The sequence below is a fragment of the Cetorhinus maximus genome, chromosome 19, assembly GCF_964194155.1.
Source record: "Cetorhinus maximus chromosome 19, sCetMax3.hap1.1, whole genome shotgun sequence".
Lineage (NCBI taxonomy): Eukaryota > Metazoa > Chordata > Chondrichthyes > Lamniformes > Cetorhinidae > Cetorhinus > Cetorhinus maximus.
In genome coordinates, this window is record NC_135897.1 from 5,310,439 (window position 1) to 5,327,448 (window position 17,010).

Genomic DNA, 17,010 nt, shown 5'->3' on the forward strand with positions numbered 1-17,010 from the left:
GTCATGAGTGAAGTGCATGTCGCCAGGTGCACGCCACTTATATACCTTTGTAAAACACGCCGTTCTAATTGCATGTTGATGTGCCCTGATGATCCAGTGTGAGAGGATGATTCCGGCGACGAGTCCTTATAATGAGATGCAAATATAACATGCCATGGCAGGAAACGCAGCCCGCCATTGTAGGCTGCAGCGCACATACTGGTTTTACGACATCGTAAAACCTGTTTTTGGCTTTAGCGCAATATTTTCTGCTCCCGCCCGCCATGACAGGATTGGAAAATCCTGGCCACAAACTTGTTACCTGAGTTGGTGTTTAGGCTCATTTTTGGCCTTGATGCCCTTAATCTGATAAAAGGGAAAAAAGACAGTTAGGGTTTCACACATTCTAAATATTTTTCAGTGGTCCAGGCTATAAGTGCATGTTTGTGGAGGTATAAGGAAGAGCAGAATAGTGTACCCTGAAATGCCCCATGATCAAATGGCAACACTGTCTGGCCAACCTCATCTATGAGGGCCCGCCTGTGGAGAAGTACCTTTCCTTCTCATGGTCCACCATTGTTGACAAGGGAGAAGGACAAGAAAGGTGAGTACAGAAAGGAGAAACAGAGAGATGGAAGCAAGAGGAGATGAAGGAGGGAAGGAATTGTAGAAAATTAGAGAAATATTAGATCACAAAATAGATCAATAATTTCTAAACTCTTGATTAAGTGAACCTTGAACTGACTGAAGATATAAGGAAATTAAGAAATGTGAATGAAAAGAACAGCTGAATAAATTAAACAAAAAAAAAACATTTACAGCCAAGGAAAGAGTTCGACTAAAGGAGAAGGGTGAAATACAGAAAACCAGATGATGGATAATAATTTCTTTGAGTGCCCAAAACTATCTTCATTCACTGTCTGATTTGTCTGATTTTGGGTAAAGGTGAACAAAAGCCTTCTTAGCCTCCTCTCTCTCTGCAACCCTGCTCGCTTAAACAAAGGTTTATTTGAATAATTCTGAAGTGGGCTGAGTTTTGTTAAGTCCTCTTGTGAAATAGAACCCAAAGAGGCCAACGTCAGTCTTATCTATCATTCTGCTAACGTAGTCAATTCTGGACATTATAAAGGAGAGAGGGAGCACAGACATCCTGTCACAAACCTGCTGCTCAGCTAGTTTGTGACAGAAGTCCCACTACCCTGTTCTTCAATCCACAATTTGGCAAGATGACTTTACTACGTGCTGTTTTACTCTTGGGAATTATTTGTGAGTATTAAACTTATCTGTTTTAAGATAATTTATCTGAGGTTAATTTTCCAAATGTATCATTCATTGTCAAATATACTTATCTTAAACTTTTAGTTCTTTATGTGGCAAAAACAAAATTTGCTCCCATAGTGCAGAATCAATATGGTACGGGTTTTGTACATTGTAGAAGAAAGATCCATGGTAATTTCACTGGGGATTTTTTAAAGTATCATCATCTATAAGAAGAGCTCGCAGCTGAGAGGTTAAGGGTTAAAAATGGAGGTTTACGTTAAATCATTGCTTTTAAAGTCAGCAGGGGGAAAGGAATAAAATGGGCTTCATTCTCTAGTTTTTAATTCTTTTGACAGTAAGTCGCAGGAAATATACTTAGGGAATAGACTTTGTAGATTGAGACTGAAATTTTGTACAATTCAAGTTGAATGTAAACCAACCAGAGTAGTGAATAAAAGTGTTAGTAGAGCGACAAGATCAGAAATGGTTGTTTGTTTTGTGTCAGTATTTTCTCATATTAGTAAGATAATGTTGAATAATGTAATCATGATTTGTTCTATAGAATACAGTTATGGAAGGAAATGCACTTACTGAGATGTGCAGGTACAGACAGAGAGAAATACAGAATTACAGGCAGTCAGGGAGATGCAGAAATAGAGAAACATTTAAAGGCTTGGGCTCTTCCTCACCGCAGACATGGATAGCGACATGTCAGATTTACTGGAGGCACCTTACCAAGTTCTACCTCCACGCTTCTCCTTCTTCTAGATCCCCTGTGTAATGACCTGGTTGTGAAAGTATGGTGTATGCTAATGACATGTGTATGTGTGTTCTGATATATGTCCTGCAACTTTTCACCTTTTGCTGGGTCCAGGGATTACTTGCATGGTCGAGTGTAAAGTACCCTTTGATCGTAGTAAAGACCAGATTGTTTTGTACTCCATGCCTGTGCAAATACCCAGAAAGTGTGGCCTGAAGAGTTAATTTCTAAACATACTATAAATTAGTTTGGCGCAGGCAGTATTGAGACTGTCAGGATTTTCGATGCTGAACACATTTTGGTCCTCATTTTGGCAGAGTTCTTTTAAATGGCACTGAAGCTAGAAAGTCTGCTGGCCGGGGTCATGGGTAAACTCTATGGAGAGTGGAAGCAAGCATCCAAGGTAATAGGCCTAGGCCAGAGTTAAAGACAAAGGCCATAGGCTTTCCACTCTGCACGTAACAACTTGGGGCTTTTTCCCGATTTAATCGCAGGCTCCCAAGTGCAGACACTGAGGCCTGAGACTCACAGGTTGAGGTTTCACCCCAATAGTAACAGTGGTGTTGCAGATTGATTTGCCATCACAGAAATCACCCAGCTCTCATTTCTCTAGAACTCAAAAAACAAAAATGGGGCAATATCTATAAGGAAATCCCAATGCACGTGGTAAGTTGAGAATCCAACCCATAGAGTTAAATAGAGATAAAAACAAAGAGCACTGGAAAAACTCAGCCAGTTTGGCAGCATCTGTGGAGACAGAAACAGAGTTAACACTTTGAGTCCAATATGACTCTTCTCCATTCCGAGGATATTGGATTCGAAACATTGGGTGGGATTTTCCGCATCCGCCCGCCGCCGGGATCTTTCGGTCCCGCTGCAAGTCAATGGACTTCTGGCTGGGGCACTGCCTCACCCGCGGTGGGTCCCACCCACTACGGGGCCGAAAAATCCCAGCCATCAACTCTATTTCTCTCTCCACAAATGCTGCCCGATTAGCTGAGCTTTTCCAGCACTTTCTGTTTTTATTTCAGATCTCCAGCAGCCGCAATCTTTTTATTTTAGAATTAAAAAGAGAGAAGGAGAAAGAAAAGAAGAGACAAATGTTAAAGGTTTGACAGTGCCGCATCCATTTTTCAGCTGCTAAGAGGATTCAGAAGCCTCGAATTTGGTGGGCAGGAAGCGGCACTCATTTTGAGCCGCAGAGCACCATATTGGTGTAGTCAAAAAAAAGGCATCCAGAGTTCATGCCTGCAACAACTTGGTCTGGCCTGAATGCAGCTAGTGGTGGGCTGGTTGTGTTCAGGAAAGCCAGGCCAACACGTGATGTAAAAGGGCTAGGCCAGAAAGTTAAGCTTTAAAATAAATACTTGCCTGAGTTTAGAGCCAGCAAATGCAGGCTTGTTCTCTCAATTTACAAATCACGGACCACTGCCAGCAATCAGTTCCCTCCCCGCAGTTGATAGCTGCCTCTACCACCCACTCTCAAGATTGTTTGCTCCACTCTCCCATCATCTCCCTTTAAATCACCTCTTCTCTCCTGATCACCTCCTTGCTGATATTCCTCTAATCCCAATAAACTTCTTCCCACTTGCCCTTTCTCCTTGTTGCCTCTTTTCCTGATTACTGCCTTTCTTTATCTCTTTCCATTCCCCTTCAGGAACCTACCCAAAGACCACTGTCCAGCAGCAATGCAGCAGCTTGAAATTGGAACCCCCTTCACCATGAAAATGGGATAAAAAAGGGGATAAAACCATGAATCAATGAATAAAAATAAAAATAAAATTAAGTGGATAAAAGATAAAAATTAATGTAGAAGAAAGGGGATCAAAAAAGGGGGTGAGGATGGAGGAGAGAGTTCATGGTCTGAAGTTGTTGAACTCAATGTTAAGTCCAGAAGGCTGTAAAGAGCCTAATTGGAAGATGAGGTGCTGTTCCTCCAGTTAGCGCTGGGCTTTACTAGAACATTGAAGCAGGCCAAGGATGGACATGGAGGCATGAAAGCAATAGATGCTCTGCAATGAGCTCTGAAGAAGAGCCATATGGACTCGAAACGTCAACTTTGTTTCTCTCTCCACAGATGCTGTCAGACCTGCTGAGTTTTACCTTTCCCTTTTACTCCTCATCTCTCTCCATCTTTTGTTTATATACTCTCCCTCTGTCCTATGTGTTTCTATGCTTTACCTTGTATAATCACTGCAATTGCTCTTCCTCTGTCCACTGCACAATCAGTGTTTTTCATTTTTCTGCTCTTGTATAAGTGCTGTCCGCTCTCTTGCTCCTATATGATTAACATTCCCTATCATATTTTACTGTCCTCTTGCTCTTGTATAATTGATAACCTTTCTCTCTTGCATAATCACACTTCTGTTTATCTGGTCAATCATTGTTTCCATTTTCATCTGTAAAATTCATGTCCATCCTATCTCTTTCATATATTAATGATGTTTTCCCTCATTCGCTTTTGTATAACATGTGCTAATCTTTCTCCCTGCACTCTACTGTACAATCATTCATTTTCCTTTACAATCACTATGCTCTCTACCCTTTACAATCACTGTGCTCTCTCTACTTTACAGTCAATGTGCTCTCTACACTTTACAAGCACTGTGCTCTCTCTCCTTTACAATCACTGTGCTCTCTCTACCCTTTACAATCACTGCGCTCTCTACCCTTTACAATCATTATGCTCTCTACCCTTTGCAGTCACGGTGCTCTCTACCCTTTACAATCACTGTGCTCTCTACCCTTTACAATCACTGTGCTCTCTGCCCTTTACAATCACTTTGTTTTCTCTTGTAAAATCACTATGTTCTCTCCCCTGTAGACTCACTGTCCTTGCTCTTTGGACCTATATAACCCCCCTCCTTCTCTCTTCCCTACATAATTACTATGCTTTCTCCTTGCTCTATCATAGCTGTGTTTTCTTCACCTGCTGTATAATTGCTGATATCTCTTTCCCGCCATAAAAACACTATCCACCTTTGTATCTCTCCTCTGTATAATTATTGTACCTCATTCCCATAATTGCTGTTCTATTTTACCCTGTACAATTATTGTCTGACGTTCTTTTCTTTCTTTCCAAGCCTTTTCATTTGCTGCTGGTTCAGCAATCAAATGGTGTACAGTTTCTCCACAAGAGCAAAAGAAATGCAATGATTTGAAAGAACAAATGGCAGATGACTTCCCCAAATTCTCTTGTATACAGAAGCAAAGTTCTGACAGTTGTGTGACTGCTATTAAGGTAGGCCTTGATTTTATTCAGACTTGGACATAGAGATTGTATTTTATCACATAATTGTTGGACTGATCTGAATAATTAATCTTGTGGATCTAAGTAAATAGAAACATTATAAATCCAGGAAAAATTGCACAGTTGCATCCATCACATGCACTGTGCCAGATTTTGCTATGGGGATCCTACCTACTTGACTGGGCTACTGGTATAAATAAAGCTTTCTCACTGACCTTGGCCTTTAGAATATTTGATTGGTATGAGCAAATTCCAGTAATGCAGCAGCAGCTATGAAAGGGTCTCTAAGTGGTAACAGAAAATTGGATGAATTGTTCGCACAAGAACACAAGGAGTAGGAGTAGGAGTAGACCATACCGCACATCAAGCCTGCTCTGCCATTCAATAAGAACATGACTGATCTCTGGGCTTCAACTCCACTTTCCCATCTGCTCCAAATATCCTTTGATTCCCTGAGAGACCAAAAATCTGCCCATCCCAGCCTTAAATATATTCAATGTTGGAGCATCCACAACCCTCTGGGGTAGAGAATTCCATAAATTCACAACCTGTTGAGTGAAGTAATTTCTCCTCATCTCAGTCCTAAACGATCAGCCCCTTATCTTGAGATCATGCCCCCCATGTTGTAGGTTCCCTGACCAGTGGAAACAATCTTTCGGCATCTACCTTATCAAGCTCTTGCAGAATCTTGTCTATTTCAAGAGATTACCACTCATTCTTCTAAATTCCAGAGAAAGGCCTAATGTACTCAAACTCTCATTATAGGACAACCCCCTCATTCCAGGGACCAATTGAGTTGATTTCATCAGACTCCATAAGGGCCATGTGCTGGTCATTCCTCCCAATACTGTCATGGACTGATGATGGGGTCCGGAGTCGATGTTGAGGACCCCCAGGGGAACTCCCTCCCGACTATATACCATCTCTGCTGGGCCTGTAATATCAGTAGGACAGTTGCTCTCAAAGGAGCTTTGGTGAGTTGCTGCAATGCATCTTGTAAATGGTACACACTGCTACCACAGTGTGTCAGTGGTGGAGGGAGTGACTGTTTAAAGTGGTGGATGAGGTGCCAATCAATCAAGCAGGTTTGCTTTTTCCTGAATGGTATAGAGCTTCTTGAGTGTTGTTGGAACTGCACTCATCCAGGCAAGTGGAGATTATTCCATCACACTTCTGACTTATGCTTTGTAGATGGTCATGCCAAGCCATGAGGTAACAGATTGTAGTTGAACACAATTCTGCTGCTGCTGATGGCCCACAGTGCCTTATGGATGCTCAGTTTTGATCTGTTTGAAATCTACCCCATTTAGCACAATGGTAGTACTGCACACATGATGGAGAGTAATCTCAATGTGAAGATGGGCCTTTGTCTCCACGAGGACTATGCGGTGGTCACTCCTACCAATACTGTCATGGACAGATACACCTGCAACAGGTAGATTGATGAGGACAATGTCAAGAAGGTTTTTCCCCTCTTATTGGTTCCCTCACCACATGCTGCAGACCCAGTTGTGCTTTCAAGTAACTCTTGGTGATGAACATTGAAGATCCATACCCAGAGTACATTCTGTGGCCTTTCCACCCTCAGTGCTTCTTCCAATTGGTGTTCAACATGGAAGAGTACTGATTCATCAGCTGAGTGGGGTGTGGTAGGTGGTAATAAGCAGGAGGTTTCCTTGCCCATGTTTGACTTAATGCCATGCGATTTTGTGGGGTCTGGAGTCAATGTTGAGGACTCCCAGGCATCTCCTTCCTGACTGTATACCATTTTCCACCACCTCTGGTGGATCTGTCCAGCCGGTGGGATGGTGACACCTGGGCATTGTCTGTAAGCTATGATTCAGTGAGTATGACTATGTCAGGCTGTTGTCTGACTGTCTGTGGGACAGCTCTACTAATTATAAAGAGGAATTTGCAGAGTCAACAGGGCTGGATTTGCTGCTGTTGTTTCCGGTGCCTAGTTTGATGCCAGGTAGTCTGTCCAGTTTCATTCATTTTTGTAAACTTTATAGCAGTTTGATACAACTCAGTGGCTTGCTAGGCCACTTCAGAGGGCATTTAAGAGTCATCCACATTGCTGTGGGTCTGAAGTCACATGTAGGCCAGACCAGGTAAGGATGGCAGATTTCCTTCCCTAAAGTGCATTGGTGAACCAGATGGGTTTTTACAACAATTGACAATGGTTTCATGGTCACCATTAGGCTAGGTTTTAATTCAAGATTTTTATTAATTGAATTTAAATTCCACCAGCTGCCATCGTGGGATTTGAACCCATGTCTCTAAAGCTTAAACCAGGGCCTCTGGATTACTCATCCAGCAATATTACCACTATGCCACTATCTCCTTGATCAGTATAAAATAGTCAAAACAGATAAAGTGGACTGAAAAGGAGATAACATGGCTTTATTTGACAGGAATATTTGGGAGCTCAAAGACATTGATGCTGGGTGGATAATTACTGTTCTTAGCCATATTAGAAAGCTTTAATTTGAAAAAGTCAAAGCTAACAGTAGGGGTATGCTGCAGACTTGCTAGGGTCAGAATAAGAGAGAATATAGTTTTCCCCATGAAGAATCAAAAAGGATTTGTGAACAGTGGATGTTCATTTTAATGGGGATTTCAACCAACAAATTCTAAATTGGGAAAACTGAAGTTGTCTAGGGTCCAAGCTAGTTAATGTATTGCATGGTTGCTTCATGACCAAGTACATCAGGGAAGCTGAGAGATCGAGAAAGGGCATGTTTTGATTTTACAATTGTAAATGATCCAGACAACATCCACAGAATGAAAATTGTGGTACCCTCACTGGATATGACCACAGAAGAGTTATTTCAGGGTAGGGGGAGTTTACCCAGTGCCCCAAAGGTCAGTGTTGGAACTCCTATTGGTTCTATTTTACACAAACATTAATTATTAAAGGGGGCTTCTTCTGCACTGTGAATATTTTGCACAACTCTCAGATCAATGTGTAAAATTGAAAGGATGTATATATAATCGCCTACTTCAATAGACTTAGATCAATAGAACTCATTGAGGATTTCAAGAGAGAGGGGATAAAATTAGAGGGAAAAGCAGGTAATATCCTCAGTACTTGCATTGATTGAAAAGAAGGGGCCTTTCTATTAATAAGGTACATGTTTCTCATTCTCAGGATAGAGTTGCAGATGCTATAACTTTGGATGGTGGAGATATATACAAGGGAGGTCTCTTGCCCCAACCACGTCTGAAACCGATTGTAGCTGAAAATATTACAGGTAATCAGTTATGAAATGTTGACAACAAAACTGTTCAAATGAAAAGGGAGGGCTATCACTTAACACTCAAGAAGCTTGACACTGTCCAGGCCAAAGCAGCCTGCTTAATTGGCATTACATCCACAAACATTGACTCCCTCCACCATCGATGCACAGTAGCAGCAGTGTGTACCATCCACAAGATGCACTGCAGGAATTCACCAAGGCTCCTTCGACAGCATCTTTCAGACCCACAACCACTACCATCTAGAAGGACAAGGGCAGCAGGTTGATGGGAACACCATCACCTGGAAGGTCCCCCGCCAAGTCACTCACCATCCTGACTTGGAAATATATTGCCTTTCCTCCACTGTTGCTGGGCCAAAATCCTGGAACTCCCTCCCTAACAGCACTGTGGGTGTAGCTACACCACATGGACTGCAGCGGTTCAAGAAGCCAACTCACCACCACCTTCTCAAAGGACAATGAGGGATGGGCAATAAATGCTGGCCCAGACAGCAAAGCCCACATCCCATGAATTAGTTAAAAAAACCTTTATTTATAATGGACCTGTTGCTCAATGTTAACCTCTATTGTGAGTCTGCCATGATAATCTGTTGCATACATTACCCTGGCCATGCTCAATGTATCGTCACTGGCTGTTTAGAGAAATGGTGACATTTAGATACAAATGTTTTGCATGTTTACCAGTAAGAAATATTATGATTGGAAGTAGCATCTTCAATTAATGACTACCCATCATTTGGCGTGTCACATAATTGTTACATGTAGAATTGATTCTATTAAAATATTTCACGTGGATGCAGGTTCTGATGTGAAGTGCATAGCTTCTGGTCCCAGCCCTAATCTTTTTCTTTATTAACAATATTGCAGTATTCTGGGGCAGAATTTTCCCACTGGGGTGCGGGCTCCTCACGTCGACGCGTAAAATGACGTGCGGTGACATCGGGCAATTGTCCCGACTTCACCGGGCGCCATCGTGATATTTTGTTGGGCGGGCACGCGATGATCTCCGATGCGCGCCCGCCATTAATTAATGGGCCACTTAAGGCCCTTGAAGTACCAATTGACGGCGATTTCTTTGGGCCCGTGCGATCTTCAGGTCATCTCACGGGTGCAATGGGCAGGCGGGTCGGACACATTTGTATAAACCTCATCCACGGGCGGGATAAGAGGGGTCAGTAGGGTCTCAAATGTGCTCAGTCAGATATTTATTTTTGAAAGTTACTGATACTTACCTGTGTGAGCAGAAATACTTCAAAACTCATACCAGCTGCTTGGACAGGACTCTCAACCTTCAGGTCAGCACTCTTGCAGTGAAGATCCTTTTTGGGGCCTGCAGGTTTCAGGAAGCCTTCCCTTAGCCTGGGAATGGGAGTTGTGGTCTCCACTAGAGGCACCTCCCCTGAGGAGGAAGGGAGGGCCAGAAGGGGGAGGAGGCCAGGTGTGCATATTCAGCCTCCAGGGGAGCCACCTTTGAGAGGAGAGGTGCAGGCACAAGGGGCACAGGGCCAACAGGAAGTCCAAGGCAGAAGAAGCTGCAGAAGATGCCACTGTCCTGCTGCCAGGGTTTACAGGCGGCGAAGCAGCTACCTCAATATGCCTGAGGTGCAGTGCCAAAGGAGGCTCCGTCTCTCAAGGGAGACAGTCAACTCTATCTGTCAGATGATAGACTCTGAGATCTCCGCTAACTGTGTGGGTGGGTGCCCCATGCCAGTGGCTCTAAAGTTCACTGTTGCCCTCAACTTCTATGCCTCTGGCTCTTTCCAGGGCTTGGTGGGTGATCTTTGCGGTGTCTCCCAATCAGCTGTCCACATTTATGTCAAGCAGGTGACAGACGCTCTATTCAGGCGTGCATTGACGTTCATTCACTACTGCTGGGACCAAGCCAGCCAGACAGAGTGAGCCAGAGGCTTTGCAGCAATTGCTGGGTTTCCCTGGGTCCAGGGTGCAATCGACTGTACACATGTGGCCATCAAAGCACCAGCAGGTGAGCTCGGTGCCTTCATCAACAGGAAGGGCTTCCACTCCATGAATGTTCAGATAGTGTGTGATCACAGGATGCAGATTCTGCAAGTCTGTGCAAGGCACCCTGGCAGCTCCCATGATGCCTACATCCTCAGACACTCCCAGGTGCCGAGGCTCTTCAGTGCTCCAGCCCGGCTGGATGGCTGGCTGTTGGGTGACAAGGGCTATCCCCACAGAAGGTGGCTCATGACGCCTCTCCGCCATCCAAGAACAGAGGCCGAGCAGCGGTACAATAGGAGCCAGGGCACCACAAGGGCTGTGGTGGAGAGAACCATTGGTCTTCTCAAAATGCGCTTCCAATGCCTGGACCATTCAGGGTGCGCACTCCAGTTCCCTCAGATTATGTGTTGCTGATAACGGTTTCATGCTGTGCTCTCCACAATCTTGCACTGGAAAAGGGCGACGCTGTGGACAAAGAAGATGTAGATGCAGTTGCTGCAGCTGCACACGATGAGTCCAGCAGTGAGTCTGAGGATGAGCACGCATAGGGAAATGCTGAGGGGGTAGACCCTGACCCGGGCATGCGCCAGGGAGGTAGGGACACCCAGGAGGTTTTAATTCAATGAACCTTCAGCTAGAACACCACAGATGGACCTCCAACAAAAGCCTGCGCTGCAGGCTCCATACTCGATACCTGAGTGCTAAATCTGCCTGGATAGTAACATTAACTAAGGGCCAAATCAATAAGGCTCAAATGTGATGCAACCCACTCGTAACATCATAGGTAACCATCCTGCTGAGGAAAAGAGGAACCCTGAGCCATGGTCACATGTCTAAATTTAATGATATAACAAAATGATCTTAAGGAAATAAAATGACAAAGGTATTAAACAACACACCAACTAATCATGACCTCATTGCAAGGCAACACAAAAGCAGCAGTGAGAAATCCTTGGTGTGCCTAAGGTGCCTTAAATTTACGCTTTCGGGTGCTACGTCTAGGTGCTGTCCGTTCGATGGCACTGGCATCTGAGACAGAATGCTCACTCTGCTGTCCTGTTGGCCTCGATGACCTTGGCGGATGTCCTCTGGCCCGTGGAGCCTGTGCTAGCCCCGCCTGGGAGGGAGCAGCCAGTTCCACAACTGGCATCTCCCCAGTCGTCGCAGCTACATCAGATGCAACGGTCACTGGCAGAGAGCCAGAGGAGCTGCTGCCCTCATCCAGAGCACCCTGAGAGGAGCCCGCAGAGACGCCAGGCAGCTGTTGCGCCAATGTGAGGTCGCTTTGGACCTCCCTGCTCACCATAGATGGATGGGCACCGAGCTGGGAAACTTGGTGCCCAGACCATCTCCCACACTGGCACTGACCAGCTGAGGTCAATGCCGGTGTGAGGGCTTGCTGGTCCACGCACATCCCCTGATTGGTCTCCTGTTGGAGCCTCTCCACGAGAGTCGCCACTCTGTCCATGGAGGAAGCATGGCTCTCAGCCAAGAGGCTCATTGCATTGGCAAGGGTCCGTGTGGACTCCTCCACCATGGACACCAAGACAAGCATAGCCTCATGTATCTCCGCCAGATCCTCCCGCACACTCTGCTGGACTTCCAGCATTTGCTGCTTCATGGACGACTCCAGAGGCCCATCATCAGCCACCGACTGAGCATGTGCCTGGTCCCCTCCAGTCCTCCGACTGCTGGCGCCATGGGCACTTCATGTCTCCGCCAGCTCCTCCAGTGACTGTGAAGTGCCCTCACTGCTGTGCCCCAGGACACTAGCCGATGATCTAATTCCCACCGAGGTGCTGGTATCTGTGCTGGTGCCTGCCTGGCAGAGATGGTGTGACACTGGCTGTCAAAGACTTCAGGGCCCTCAGGTGTGAGAGGGGGCCCCTGTGCCTCCTCCTCCCTGATCCGCTGATACTGAAAGGAAGAACAAGGACATTTGATTAACGTGGAGACAATGTCAATGTGCATCCCAGTCCCCCGGATCGTTATGCGCTCATCCTTCCATAAGCAATGCTGAAGCCATGTTGCAAACTTCAATCACTGAGCATTCAGCAGTGTCATGGCTGCTGGGAGAACAATGCTGACCCCAGTGCTGGGCTAACATACCTCCCCGTGGCACCCCAGCCTCACCGACACCGGTGGACCTGGGCGCATGGTGCCACCCCAGATCGAGGGCCTCTTGACTGAACCTGGAATTGATGTCCAACTGGGCCGGCCCTCCGCCAGTCCTCACCCGCTCGGCGGCATTATGAGCATTCTTCTCCTGAAAAGGAGAAAAGAGCATTGATTAGTGCAACATGTACCTAGAATCTCTTCGCTGCCATCCTTCCCCAGCCGGAGTGGGAGATTGCAGGGCTCCGGTGTCTCCTAACCCCGCAGCTGCCTCACACTCACACAAAGATGCCAGGTTTGTCCTCCCACCCTTGGCCAAATGCTGCCTACATCACATTTGGTACCAAATGGACCAACCTCGCAAAGCAAGGGGGCACAAGCACGTGGAACGCAAAGGGCAGCCGACAGATCGGTGCCCCACCACCTGGAAGCTCCCCTCCCAGTATGTCAACACCCTGGCTTTGACATGTTTTGCAGTTCCAGCACTGCGCCTAGGTGCAGATCCTCCAGGCTGCCCCCAAAACAGTAATATGGGTGTCACTGTACCACATGCTGCGGGGGCAGAACCCATCTCATCTACACCCGCTCAGGGTGACCTAGGCATGGCCAATATCTGCTGGCACGCCCAGCAAGGGAGACATGCCGTCAATGATTCAATGCAGTCACTACACTCAGAGTTAGGGGGGTGCGGGGGGTGCAGCCAGGGGGGAAAGCCTACCTGCTGGGTTCACTAACCAATAGCAACATGGTACTCACCCTTCCAGAGTGCAAAAGATTGTTAAAGCACTTGCAGCACTGGATCCAGGTGCGCCACACCACGTCGCGGGAGCTCTGCCGTCTCCTCCCAGGCACGTTTGGTCATGTGGGGGGACCTCCTTCTCCTGTGCCTCGGAACGAGGACCTCCCGCCGTGCTGCCACCTCCTCGAGGAGAACAGCAAGGCAATTGTCTGAAAAACGAGGGGCACAGTGCCCCCCTGCCCTACCCTCCTGCTTGGCCTGCTCACCAGCAGCGCTCTGGGGCGCCCTGCTGCTGGCCATGTTTGACAGCCTTTGCAGGTCTGCAGGAGCACTTTTAAAAGGGCTGCAGGGTCGCCATCGGACCTGGGGGTCATTGCAGTCCCGCTGCCGCCTGCCCACTCCCGCTGTCCTCGGGAGCCGTGTTTCATGCTGGACGAGCCTTAATTGGCCTACTCGCGTAAAATGGCAGTGTGGACCCGATTGGGGGCAGCGAGTGGGTCCGCCCCTCCCCGTGCCTGTGCCCGCTCCTGCACAGCCCACCCGACAGTCATAAAATTCTGCTCCTGGTTTGGGTCAAAGTTCCCTCAAAGATTTGGCACACCTTTCCAATATCTGATCCACCCTCATCCAGCCCCTGCCCTCAGAATGTGATCTGTTTGGTGCCCCAATGTGGACTTCACTTGAAGACAGCTCATAGGTTTCTGGCTGTGTCATTGTAAGAGTTTCAACTGGTCTATCAGAAAGAGTAGGCTGCAGTTTAGCAACCCAATTTTTTTGAGAATATCTCACGATACAATCTTAGGAAAATGGGCGGAGTACTGCACCCACAGAATATGTAAGAACATTGGGTTAATAGGGTTACGAAGAAGGAGGCCCAGCAAATTATTTGCAAATTAATTAGTTGCCAGTCAATTGGATTTAAGATAAAAACAAAAAACTACTGCGGACGCTGGAAATCCAAAACAAAAACAGAATTACCTGGAAAAACTCAGCAGGTCTGGCAGCATCGGTGGAGAAGAAAAGAGTCGACGTTTCGAGTCCACATGACCCTGCTGAGTTTTTCCAGGTAATTCTGTTTTTGAATTGGATTTAAGATACAGACACCTGTCAATGTGTGAAGTAATACCTTGTGTATTACAAGGGGTTAGTCTAGACTAGTCTTTGTAGTGTGGCCCTGATTCATTTCCAGAAACTAAAAATGACTATTTGCTCACAGTGTCTAAATTGTGTGCACATAGGAACACATTTCACAAATTACTGGCCCCACTAAAACCAAAGGATCTGAAAAAGAACATTAACCATGATCACCTTCTCACAAAAACCAGTTGGGTTACTTTTCAGAGTAACCTTTCAAAATTGTAGCTCTGTATGCCAAAGAACCTTTTAACAACTTTGAACAATAACTGGAAAGTGATAAAAGCTTATTTAGAGTGATCTAAGTTGCCTGCTAAAAGCCTTTTCTACAATGTGCTCAACAGCTTGTGATTTATCCCTCTCTACACTGAGTTCAACAACCTATGTGAAAGTCCTCTCCAAATCTGCCTCAATAACCTGAGATAGCCCCCTCCCTATAACAGTCCATACAGCCTATAATAGATTTCTCCCTACAACCATCTAAATAATCTATGATACACTCCTCTCTACAGTGATCTCAATAACCTGTGCTATGCCCCACCCTACAGCCATCACAATAATCTGTGATGATGTCTCTCAGCAGGGATCTCAATAACTATGAAAGATGTCCCTCAACAATGATCTAAGTACCTGCCGACTCTTGACAGCGACCTTAACAATGCAGTAGGCCCCTTGCCACAGCTATCTCAATGCCTATGAGAAACTCCGCTCCACAGCAATTTCAATCGCCTGTGTACCTTGTTCTACTTTCCATTATTTAAGACATTTGAGAAGCATTATTACTTCAGAGCCTTCTGCCGAATTCCACCATGATTTGACCTTATTGCATCATCAAAGTTCCATGAAGATTAAACCAATTGATGCGGATGCATTAGGTATGAAGTCGAAATGCTATTTCTGTAGTGTCTAATAATTGACAATGCATTGTGTATTACAGGGGAGTCCTGCTACTATGCTGTAGCCGTGGTAAAGAAAGGAAGCGGTATTACAATCAATACTTTGAGGGGCAAGAAATCCTGCCACACTGGTCTGGGCAAATCTGCTGGTTGGAATATCCCGATAGGAACCATTATAGAACGCAATCCAAACCAATGGAATAAAGAGGACCCTATTGAAACATGTAATGTGCTATTTTGCTTTCTTTCGTCAAGAACTTTTCAAGGTTGCACCTGGGGTCCTTCCTACAACAAACATAGAGTGTCCACTCTTTCTGTTTGTGCATTTAAACAACCTCCTTCCTGTTTTGAGCTGGAATGCCCATGTCAAGCCTGACTTTAAGTTAATTCAGGCTGGTATCAGGGCACAAAAGGTCTCCAGCTGTCTTTCAACAACCACTTGCCCATTTTACAAGTTAGAAACGGATGACTGGCAGTTAAACGTCTCCCCATATTTCCTATTTCTAGATGGGTGGCAAACTCTTTTCGAGTTATCAACAGTCACAACTCTTTCGAGTACAATCACAATTCTTGGTTTTCCGGGAGTGGGACATGAACCCACAACCCTCTGATTCAAAGGCGAGGGTGCTATGAACTGAGCCACAGTTGACACCTCTAAATGGGTGGCAAATCTGATCTAGGAGACTACAGGCTAATTAGTCCAACATTGATAACCATTAAAATAATGGAAATCAGAGCTGGGAGCAGCAGTTTCAAATAGACAAATTATCTACATTGCAGTTCATTAGATTTATCAGAAAGTTTTTGACCTAATTTCACATGAAAGACTTCTAAAACTATGTGCCATGGGAATCTAGATTAGAACATGATATAGGAAAAGGTGCTCATGAAAAGAAAGGAAACAGAAAATGTTTTGTGGAGGGATTTCGATCAATCGTGCTGTTGAATAGATGGAAAATTCAATTTAATCCAGACAAATGTAAAGTTTACACAATAGGATAAGATGTACCATGAGTATACGATGAATGGAACAGCATTATTGGAAGGAGACGCAGTAATAGTACACTTCGATACATAGAACAATGATAAAACTAATAGAATTCTGGGATGCGGGAACAGTGCAGTACAGCGATAATTTTACAAACCAGCACTGAAAGGAAGCAAGCTTTGCTGGCTGGCAAGTCATCTCAGAAATTTTAAACACACATTACCTTTGACTTTGTGACCAAAGCACATTGAAAATTGGGGTCAGTGTGCCCCTGAATTTCCATTGTGCCTATTAATATTCTGTTTGTATGGTGTCTCCCTCCATCCTCTTGTTGTCTCTCTCTCTCTCCCCACCTCTAGGCACCTTCTGTTTTCTGTTTCTCCCCCTTTCATTTTAATTCCCTTCTATATCTCTCTCTCACCTTGTGGGCTGATTTTACAGGCCATCCTCACATGGGAAAACCAGCAGGTGGACCAGTAAAATCAGTCTCTGCCCACTCCACCACTGCTACAATTTTTTGATTGATGGGGGAAGCATCTGGTGAGCTGCCAGCCCACAGTTCATTAATTGGGTAATTAATGCCCACTTAAGGGCCTCACCCAGCTGCCACTCAGAGTTCAAGGTCAGCAGGAGAGGCCTGCCTGATCAAAGGAATCTGCCTGATTAC

At 45.5% G+C, this 17,010-nt stretch overlaps 1 protein-coding gene across 1 annotated transcript in view; it reads left to right on the forward strand.

Moving 5' to 3' along the window:
• The first annotated feature begins 1,094 nt into the window (after positions 1-1,094).
• LOC144693610 (serotransferrin-1-like) overlaps positions 1,095-17,010 on the forward strand; it is a 53,819-nt gene continuing 37,903 nt past the window's right edge. Inside the window, exons 1-4 of the mRNA XM_078563422.1 lie at positions 1,095-1,245; positions 5,083-5,240; positions 8,401-8,503; positions 15,397-15,579. Of these exons, the coding sequence (XP_078419548.1) occupies positions 1,206-1,245; positions 5,083-5,240; positions 8,401-8,503; positions 15,397-15,579 (484 nt within the window). The 5' untranslated portion in view covers positions 1,095-1,205. The remainder of the gene's footprint in view (positions 1,246-5,082; positions 5,241-8,400; positions 8,504-15,396; positions 15,580-17,010) is intronic.